Source organism: Lampris incognitus, chromosome 2 (assembly GCF_029633865.1).
Source record: "Lampris incognitus isolate fLamInc1 chromosome 2, fLamInc1.hap2, whole genome shotgun sequence".
NCBI classification, from domain to species: Eukaryota; Metazoa; Chordata; class Actinopteri; order Lampriformes; family Lampridae; genus Lampris; species Lampris incognitus.
In genome coordinates this window covers 109,094,758-109,105,589 of record NC_079212.1, presented here as the reverse complement: position 1 = coordinate 109,105,589, position 10,832 = coordinate 109,094,758, and the positions used below count along the sequence as shown (strand labels likewise).

At 45.6% G+C, this 10,832-nt stretch overlaps 1 protein-coding gene across 2 annotated transcripts in view; it reads right to left on the bottom strand.

Annotated features, from left to right (window-relative positions):
• Window positions 1-10,832, bottom strand: part of draxina (dorsal inhibitory axon guidance protein a) — a 35,787-nt gene continuing 24,955 nt past the window's right edge. For both annotated transcript variants that reach the window (XM_056274815.1, XM_056274816.1), the window contains exons 5-7: window positions 2,505-2,597; window positions 2,161-2,250; window positions 1-1,163 (exon numbers count right to left, since the gene is read on the bottom strand). In XM_056274815.1, the coding sequence (XP_056130790.1) occupies window positions 1,051-1,163; window positions 2,161-2,250; window positions 2,505-2,597 (296 nt within the window). In that variant the 3' untranslated portion in view covers window positions 1-1,050. The remainder of the gene's footprint in view (window positions 1,164-2,160; window positions 2,251-2,504; window positions 2,598-10,832) is intronic.

Below are 10,832 nucleotides of genomic sequence, written 5' to 3'. Positions count from 1 at the left end.
TAGATGTTTAATCATGAAAAAATGAAGTTGAAAAACACAATATATAGTCAAAGAGTCAATTTAAGAATAGTATAAATTAAACATATTAGGACATATAAAAGGAAAGTCAAACAAGCATCGCTGTTTATCCTACTACCATGAATACCTTTAAAGATCAGTGTTTTCATTAAAAAAAGAAAAAAAAAGACATTATCAGTCAAAGAGAACACATTTATATTTACAGTACTGTATGCTAGAGCTGGGACAATTTGTAAGTTGCAAATAATTCTCATCATTTGTTTAGCCTGCTTCAAGGACCAGATGAGTGAGGTTTACTTGAAGTTTTCCCATGGCTGAAAATTCCCCCGACACTATGAATTGTCCTGATGGTGGAAACCTTTTTTTGTGTTTTTTTTTTCCATCTGGTACTCCAAACACTCAATGCAGAACAGCTACTAAAAAATGTTTCGCCAATGTATTTCTTGACCATCATCTGCGGGACATTGACATGTTGAAAAGAGGCTCTGAATTTTTATTTCAGCACATGTACACGTGATTCTGTGATGAAGCAGAGGTACAGGAAATCAAATTGTGTGTGTCTGTATGGTTTTCTAAATGAAGGGAAAATGCAATCAAAGATGATGACACTCTGGATTGACAGCATTCAGTCCTCCAGGCCCGTCCCACAATGCACAATGCAGACAGTGCTACCTGCTTACCCACCTGCTATTTATTTATTGATCTATTTTTTTTGCTCATTTTAGTTAATCAATGTATTAATTTGTTATTTGATATGTATGTATATATCTGTCTGTCTATCTGTCAGTGTTTGTCTGTCTGTATCTATCCTGATGAAACGGGATGTTTCACATTTTGATGCTTTGCACTGTGGGACAGATGTGAAAAAAAATGTGTTCAACCCAGGAAGCCATCGTCTTTAAGTACAGTTCTCGGTTCATGAGCAGTGTCACATGATGTCTTGGCTGTGCTGTCTGCTGTAATAAAGTTGTCATGGTCTCATGTTTTCCATTCTCCTTCCTTTAGCATCTCCCGTTCCTTATCCACCTCACCCTAGACAGTTATGAAGGCTCCTTGGTCACTATTGACCGACTCTGGCACCACACAGCGACCCCTTCTCCTGGTCACGCGCCTTTTCCGGTGGAACTTAGCATAGCAGCGAAATCCTTGAAGGGCAAATAGACAGTCAAGAAATGTGATGCTTGGTCTGCTTTGCGAGTTTGCAAAAAAAAACCAGAAAGTGGCGATGCCTGATGTGCTACACATGGCTAGTTATGTAAAATTGATGTTGTCACACTAATAGAATGGTTTTATTTTGTAGAGCCACATTTGTGTCTATCTCTATAGGAGTTCAAGAGTGGTAAGTGGCCAAATTCAGCATCACTCAGGGGAGTCGTTGTCATTGCCACTTACTTTGTCTCATTTTAAAGACCTTGAAAATGCGAGACATAACTGCCGGTGGTGACAGCAGGGCCCTTGGGAAACTAGCTGGATGATCCCAACTGTTGAACTCCTGCAGGGGCGTTTACTTTGAAAAATGCATCACACGTGGGATATCCCTCCCCCCATTTTTCTCCCTAATTGTACTTGGCCAATTACCCCACTCTTCCGAGCCTTCCCGGTTGCTGCTCCACCCCCTCTGCCGATCCGGAGAGGGCTGCAGACTACCACAGGCCTCCTCCGATACATGTGGAGTCACCAGCCACTTCTTTTCACCTGACAGTGAGGAGTTTCGCCAGGGGGACATAGCGCGTGGGAGGATCATGCTATTCCTCCCAATTCCCCCTCCCCCCTGAACAGGCACCCCAACCGACCAGAGGAGGCACTAGTGCAGCGACCAGGACACATACCCACATCCGGCTTCCCACCTGCAGACACAGCTAATTAAGTCAAGTCAATTTTATTTGTATAGCTCAATATCACAAATTACAAAATTGTGTCTGTAGGGACGGCTGACCAAGCCGGAGGTAACAAAGAGATTCGAACAGGTGATTCCTGTGTTGGTAGGTAACGAAATAGACCACTACGCTACCCGGACGCCCTAAACGTGGCATATGTTTAAGCAATGACCTACTGTACATGACCTTGAGCTGTGGTTTAAACTGAATACATGGCATGGAGCAGCGTTGATGCATGGCAAGAGTTTGCCGTCTCCTCACTCACCTTCCTCGCACATGCAGTCATCGTAGCACTTGTTATTGAGGCCGCGGTTGTGAAGCTTACACTCGTGTTGTCTCAGGTCACAACAAGACCCTACAGTTTTGTCGGAACAGAGAAACACCAGGACTGTCACAAACTACATTTGTACCCAAGGTTAAACTTAAAAAAAAATAGATAAAGAGATATTTGGTGTCTGTGAAAAGAACAGTACAATTAGCAGGGATTTTTTTTTTATCAGATGATTTTTTAAATGTCTTGTGAGTTTCATTTACCACAGTGTGAAGCCAAACTCAGCATGCAAGGTCAAAGGTCATTGGTCAAAAGAATGACGAATGGTCCAAACCGACCTGGGAGACAGTCCAGGTGGTGGTCACATGGTTCAACTGCATTAGCATCCACAGTCATATTGCCGCTGCTGAGGTTCTTACTTCGCCTCTTATCTACAGCAGAGGGAAGTAAATACAGATCAGATTGATAATGACAGTCTTTAATCAATGCAGAGCATGCACACACAACTGGATGATCGATATAAAGATAATCAATAAACATATGATTTGTGATATGATTTGTGAGTAGCTAACAATTTATCAGGGTGGGTTAAGCTAGGAAGTCTTAACCTTTTTGGCAGGTGTTGGAAAAACCAACATCAACATTTCCTTCATTTCAATTTCACTATGTCAAACACTGGCGGCCTGTCCAGTGTGTCTCCCTGCCTGCCGCCCAATGACTGCTGCGATAGGCTCCAGCATCCCCGCAACCCTGACAGCAGGATAAACGGTTTGGATAATGGATGGATGGATTTAATAATATTATTATATATAATAATAATATTTATATCATAACCCTGTGATAGCCTGGCAGCCTGTCCAGGGTGTCTCCCCGCCTGCCGCCCAATGACTACTGGGATACGCTCCAGCATCCCTAAGACCCTGAGAGCAGGATACGCAGTTTGGATAATGGATGGATGGATGGATCTTCAAGTAGTCTTAACCATCTTCAACCACCGTAGTTTGCTGATTCAGGATAATCCAGATATTGTCGGGTCAGTTTTAAGTCCTCAAGGAATTTTTTTGTTTTGCTTTGGATCCCCCTCCCCCTTTTCTCCCCAATTGTATTCGGCTAATTACCCCACTCTTCGAAGCCTTCCTGGTTGCTGCTCCACACACATACACACGTATGCACGCGCGCGCGCGCACACACACATATATATATACATACATACGCCTTCACCCGAAACGAGTAAAACACAATTTAATACAAAGATAGTAATGATTCACTATCTCCATATTCAAATGTGAGGCTGCTCCCTTGGCAAGATGTTCTGTTGTCCGGTGGTATCGTGTAGCTGAGACGGCCGCAGAAGAATCCTGTTGCTTTTTGCCAGAACTGCTGCCGAGTTGACAAACAGATCTGCCGGTTGCCGGAATTTGCCGGTTGACTGAGCGGAGCTGCCATGGTTTACCCTTTCCGGGTACTGACAGCTGGGTAGACTACGCCCGGGGATTTGAATTCAGAGTTACCTTCTCCTAGCCTTTGCCTAAAGGGACATCAACCCACAAGGCCGCAGGTGGATTTGAAATCAGAGTTCCCTTCTCCTATCCCAATGTGTTGGCTGGACTGGGCACCATGGGGAGTACCATACAGACATGCAGGAGGACCAGATCTATCAGTAGGGACGTCGTCCTTAGCCAAAGGGCCCTTGCTGAGGTACGGTGCTACCCCTCTACAGCCTGCGGTTGCAGTTTAGGGTCTTACCCAAGACATAAATCCATGGCTGCTCCACCCATGGATGTATTATAGTAGAGGATGGCGGATCTAAAAATGGCGCCTGTTCATTCCTGTGAGAATTGCTCGCCTGGCGCATGCGCCGAAAATGTTTCTGGCTTCCGGATTACGTCAGACGCAGTAGTGTTACTCCCATCATGCCTTGGCTATGAGAACGGGTGAACCGCGTTCAGGATCCAGCGCTGCGCGTTCATGAATGCTATGCTATATATAGCATATCGATGAAAAAAACAAAAACAAAAAAAAAACAATCACGTTCAAAACAAAATCTAAAAAGTGACCAATAAATGCGACACAAAACCACAAACTCAAAATATCCTGATGTGTGAAAGAGAAGGCTCAGCTTTATCTCATTTATTCACATTTACCTTTGATTTTTGTTCCCCCATGTCTCCCCGCCTGCCGCCCAATGACTGCTGAGATAGGCTCCAGCATCCCCGCGACCCTGAGAGCAGGTTAAGCGGTCTGGATGATGGCTGGATGGATGGAACAGCGTTTGTTGAACCTAGCAAAGATCCTCGTTCCCCAGACACAACATGACCACGCGTAGAGTGCTCGTGCACAGCCGTGACGTGGCTGCCGTTCAAGCTGGCGGCCTGAGCAGGCCGTCTTTGCGACGCTGTGCACCAGACTTTTGCAAGACTCGTGAAAACCCTACTTACTATTTCAAGTTTATCGGCCTGTTTATTGTTCAAGTGAGACTCTTCACTCGTGTGCTCTCGTTTCTTTCAAGTGAATACAAGAAAGCTAGCTTAGCGTGTGCGCTAGCTAGAGGTGGCCATGATTATTCACAAGACGAATGTGATTTGGAGATCCGTTGCATAGCCGAGGAGGAGTTCCCGTCTCTGCCAGCTACACTAATATCCCTTTCAGACCAAGCTCCGACCCGGGTCGGACCAGGATTGATTTTGTGTATGAAAGGGATAACCCGGGTTGTCCGACCCCGCTTGGCGACCCGGGTCGAGAGGTGGGTCGGACACGGGTTGACTTCGGTGTGAATTTGCAGCAACCGGGTCGCTAACAACCGGGGCGGGACAAATGAATCTATTGGTTACGAATGGGGACGCACAGCAGTGACGCAATTATAGGATTTGGAAGTGCGGGAGCTCCTCGCTGTGCGTGGTGAGGAAGAGATCAACAGGCAGATGACCGGGACGGGGAGGGACAACGTTGTGTACGCGAACCTAACAAGGTCGCTGCACCAGAGAGGCGTCCGGCGATCCCCAAAACAGATCACAAACAAACTGAAGGCAGTTGAAACACCAACTCCAAACAAACAGGCGATGCTGCGGTACTCCCCGGGTGTTGCAAACCACCATAACACAATGGCTCGTCTGCGCCGTGGATCAATAGCTTCACGGTAGTTGGTTTTGTGACACTGCAGTGCTGGGCCGACCAGTTCAAGTAAAATGTCGAATGTCATGCGCGACATGCGAAAATGTGCCATCCACTGTTCGTTGTCGAAACGCTGAACTGATTCCCAGAAAGCTTGTCCATGGCTTCGGTCCCGGACCCACATTCGTCGGTTTGTTGTGGTACCAAGGGAAACAACAGTCGCCATCGAAGACATTATAAAAGCTCTTCTTCTGAGGTACTCACGGCGACGTCTATTACTTTTGGGCATGAATGCCGGCGACGTCTATTACTTTTGGCCATGAATGCTGTTCGTCTCGCTCTTAGCACAGCTTGGATTTTGTTCACCTCCATCAGCAACTTATTTAGTCAATTCTCTGGTGACTGCGTGAGGACAACGAATCCAAGTACAGACAAAATCTGAAGAATTTCAGCATTGTCCATGATTGTTCTTGCTCCTCGTTCGTTGTGCTGTTGTCTCTGTGCAGTGCAGAAATTGACCACTGAATATGACGTGTCCGCTCCTGAATATGACATGTTGTCCACCCCGCCCATTCCCAGATAGGACCCGGGTCCTATCTGAATTGTCATGACCCGGGTTGAACCCGTGTTGACTGGCTTGGTATGATAAAAGAAGGGTTTAATCCTGGTCAAATAACCCTGGTCCGACCCTGGTCCTTGGTCTGAACGCGGTACAAGTAAATCTCCGGCGGTGAAGAAAAAAGCATACGATCTGTCAACTCGTCCCCGGTCAGTAAATATCCACTCTCAACTTGCCAACTTAACGAAGCTTATCAACAACAGATCCGACATGGTTGAGGGCAAAATCTCCGACCTGAAAATGGTAGATAGTGTGATTGCTGTCACCATGAAGATACCTAAACTTGAGCAGCGTGTTGATGTGGTGGAGCAGACTGTCAGGTTTATGCAAAAGAGTGGATGACCTAGAATCCTGCTTGAGAAGGAGGAACTTAAGGCTAATGGGAGTTCCTGAATCTGCCCAAGAAAACGTTCGCCTTGCAGTATTAAAGATTTGCCAGGTTGTCTTGCCCTGCATGAAAGATAAGCTTGTGGATGCCATTGACATTGTTCATCGCCTTGGGAAGAAGCGACAGTCCACTGATGATACCTGACCCAGAGGTATCATTCTCCAGTTTGTCTCGCGTGTCTGCGGGGATGCAGTGTGAAAGGCGGCGAAGAACTCGTCCTTCTTTAAAGGTCGTGGTTCAATGAGGATTTCTCCAAGGGGGACCGAGAGAGGAGGCAGAGGCTGTGGCCTGAAGTGCAGAGGGCTCGTGCAGCGGAGAAGACGGCGTTCTTCGTTGGGGCCAGAGCTTTCATTGACGGAGAAGGCGAGATCATCCTAGCTGATGGACTGCGTGTGAGATTCAGTTTCTTCCTCCTGTGAAGATTCCTCCTAATAAGGTGATCGACTCTCTCACTTTACAAATATGGAGGGAAAATTGCTCCAGTCAGATTCATTTTAGTTAATGTTGACAGTTTACTACTTTGTTATATGAATTTACTTGTATGTTGTTGCAACAAGGAGCATTTTATTGCGGAAGATCGAATTACCTTACCCACATTAAGAGTATAACTTGGCTTATACATTATTTTCAAAGAGGTATTTTTCATGTAATTTGAACTACTGAGGTGCTGTGTTAGCTACAGACCTGTTTTCCAAGGGTTTAAGCCTTTTCTACATCTACACAGAAAAGGTTATAATCAACTTTTGTTCCCTTTTTATATAGTTTTTTTTGTAGTTTTTTTCATGTCTATTTCTATTCTCTCTTTAAATGCCAGGAGGTTAAGAAACGATGTAAAACGTAAGGCCTTGTTTTTATTTGCCAGATAGCTAAAAACTGATTTTGTCTTTTTTCAAGAAGCGCACTCACTTGCCAAAGATTGTAATTTTTGGAGGTCACAATGGGGAAATGACATTTGGCTGTCCCATGTAGTCCATGGGCCAGACGATATTTCGGTACACTCAAGGTGGCAAAACTTACTTATAATTTTTGAAAGGATCCATGTCTGTAGATGATATTTTGGTATGATAACCATTCCTGAGTGGCAGCTGTATCACAGTTATCAGCTCATGAAGTTAACCACCCGCTAAACTAAATTGCATTTTAGACGCTGGTGCATATCCTGGTTTAGCCTCATGGTCAGGACATTTTTCAATGTTCTATAATATTGTCTTTGGTATCATTTTAAAGGGGACCTTCTTAGCTTTCATTCAAGCCCTGTTGTGGATATTTCTCACAAATATAGAGGTCACTTGAGCTCTTCAACCCGTCAATAACACACATCTTTCTGCAATTTTCGCCTAAACTATATACTTTCTTTTAGCCCTGTGGCATCTAGGAATATCAGGGACACAAAACACAAAAACTGGAATACTCACAGGACTGTAAAGATTCAGGAAATGTATAATATACCCATACTATTTCATTGTGTGAGGTGATTGTGAGCCTTAAATGAGAACTAGACCAAAGCCAGTTAGGTCACAAACTGGTCTCTATACATTTGTTTAAATACACAATCAAAATACATGATAAAAAGAAATACCATAGTGAGGTAATGAACTATTTTAATATTTTAAACAACATTGACATTTACATATACTTAGTCAATGATACATGTAATCCCATATCATTAGTGGGTATATGTAATGGTAATGGGTAGGGTAATGGGTATATGTGAATATGGTTACATTATTGTTATCAAGCTCTGGGTAACCAAGTCCAGAATCAACATCCTGTGCATCAATAGACTACTACCACAGTAATACCATCAGAATCATCACACTGTCATTCATCAAACTGCTCGTTTCTCTCATCATCTGACTCCCCAAGTTCAAAGTCCAGTTCTGGACCATCTTGCTGTTTTTGGTTACTGCAGGTCTGTAACCTGCACATGTCTGTGCATGGAAGTCCATTTGACAGGCACATGCAGCTTGGCATTTTGCATGAATGCACACACTTGCATGTTAGCATTTCCAAGACCACATCTGGTGCAGGTGGGGAGCGCATCCAGTAAATGGCCAGCTTGCCTTCATCGTCTGTCCATCCATACTCAGTAGGGCTTGGCACCACAGGGTTAGCCTGCAGACAGCACTTCCATATTGCTGCCTGATAGTTGGCTCGTTGAACATGCATAAAGAGACAGTCTCTACATGGTGGCAGCTGGCTGGACTCAACCTCTCCCCTTTTGGTGCAGAAGAGCTGGTAACGCAGTTTGTTCACCTCAGCAGTGCTGCTATTAGCAACATACATCCGACAGGTGAACTGCTCAATTTTCTGGAACAGCTCATCACTCACATTCCATGTCTGTCCCAGTTGACTAAAAGTCTCTTGGCAGGAAGTGTGCTTTCTTACTATCTTCAGGGCATTCAGCTTCCCTCGACCAGCGAATGCACTGACAGTGTCGCAGCCTGTGAAGGCATGTAAGCCAATTAGGCTGTCACAGATGCTGTCTCCAAGTGAACTTGCCAGTTTGGTGATGTCGACAAACCGTGTGCGGTTCTGAGTCCCACACTTCTGGTAGATGGGACAGGTGATGTCCTTCTGGAAGCCAAGACAAAGCACCATGACATCAGTGTCCTCAGCTGTGATGATAACTGACTTTGAGCCCGCATTTGCTGCATGCAATGCATGCAGGAGCAGACGGGTGTCAGCTTCTTCATGTGTGGAGTGCAGTTCTGCTGCTTCCTCACACCCATCTTCTGTCAACTTGTAGCAGGTTTCCTCACAGGTCATGTACAACACCTTGCCATGCAGCATAGCTCTGTATCGTGGGAGTTTCCACTCTTCCACCAGAAACTTGATGAGACTGGTCTTGTTGGAGGAACTGCACAGAAATGTTCTCCACTGCTGGACGTGGTGTCCCCCTGCAAGATTCTTGTACTGGAGAGTGATGTCTCCACCCCGGTTCAGTCGTTCAGCATCTTTGATCGAAGTCTGGTGATAGACATCAAAAACAACATCAATCCTCCCACTCTGTGCTCCCTCATGGAGGACCTGGGTCAAGGCTGACTCTGCCACCTGTGCAAAGGTTTTGTTGTTGCCATTCATTTTTTGGACCAGGCTCATCCCATCAATGATGGAAGTAGATGGGATTGGGATGTCTTCTGCAGGAGATACATTCTTTTCAAGCTCTCTGGCAAGTGCAGCCTTGTTTGTTTTTCGTAAGGACCCATCAGCATTTGCCAGTGCCCATGGTAGTGGGCCCAATGGGTAGGCAAGGACATCCTTCAGATTCACCTTCCTGCTTTCAGCCACCAGGATCATGTGACTGAAAAGGTTTCTATCTGCCTTCAGAACCACATCCTGTGCTTTCTTTCCATGAGCTTGTTTTGTGCTGACATTGGAGAATGTTTTCAGACTTTGCTTGGTCATCTTGTCGTGGAATTTCACTGGTGGTGGGTCTGCATCTAACCTTGTTTGCTGGAATGCTTGGTAGGCCTCTTCTCCTTTCTCAAGAGCTCTCAAGAGATCTATGGTCACATCAGGTGGAGCCATGTTGCCAGTGGAGAGGCTAACCAAATCAATCTCATCAGGGGACATAGGATTGAGCCAGTTATTCTCCATAAGGTCCATGAGAGACTGGACATCTGCTTCATCTCTCTTGATCCTTGGACTCTGTAGATCTGGATGAGACCATTTGCACCTGCCTTGACCTGTCAAGTCTCTCAGCTGTCTGAGGTACATGCTTCTATACTCAGCTGTGAGATAATATTTGGTCACAGCTCCTGGCTTCAAGCTGAATCCCTTTGTCCCTCCAGCTGTTTGGGTGTCTTTGTTCACCGTTTCTTCTATAGCTTGGTCAACAGGGATTCGGCCAAAGGGATTGGTGGAGCCCAGTTGGACTGAGAAGCCTCCTTCCATGAATTCTGTGTACACATCTGGGTGTGTGATGGGCAGCTCAGACATCTGGGCGTAGTAGTAGGGGAGGTAGCGTGCATAATTCATCCTGTCATAAGCAAAGCACCATGGGATCATTGCTCGAATGCTAGCCAAGTGTAGCATCCAGTCTCCCTCTCTGGATGCTCGGCTGAGCCCCAACAAGATTTCAACCATGTCCAAATAGCACATCCAGAAGTTCGAGAGGCTGCCGTTTCCACCTCTAAGGAACTCACGGTAGACTTCAAATAGATCCATGATGCGTGTACAAGAGCTGTTCTCGAGGACCTCCTTCAAAGCATGTTGTGAGACTTCTTTCCCAATGCTGTCAATGGCCTTCAGTGTCTCATTCAGGTGAACCATGTCATTTCTGTGAGTTTCTTCCAACCAGGACAGGATACCATTCAAGGTCAGTCGCATGAGAGCCTCATACAGGAGCTTGTGTAGTCGCACTGCCCTGTTGTACTTGCGGCCATCCATAACACCAGCAATTGAGCCTTCTGCAATCATGCCAGACTCAATGCAGAGGTCTTTGAGTCCAGCATCTTGGAAACGCTTTCCTATTATTGCCAGCAGTGTGCAGATGGTGTGGAATACCCCAAGCCTAACGATGATATCATGGAACTTGTCATGGTG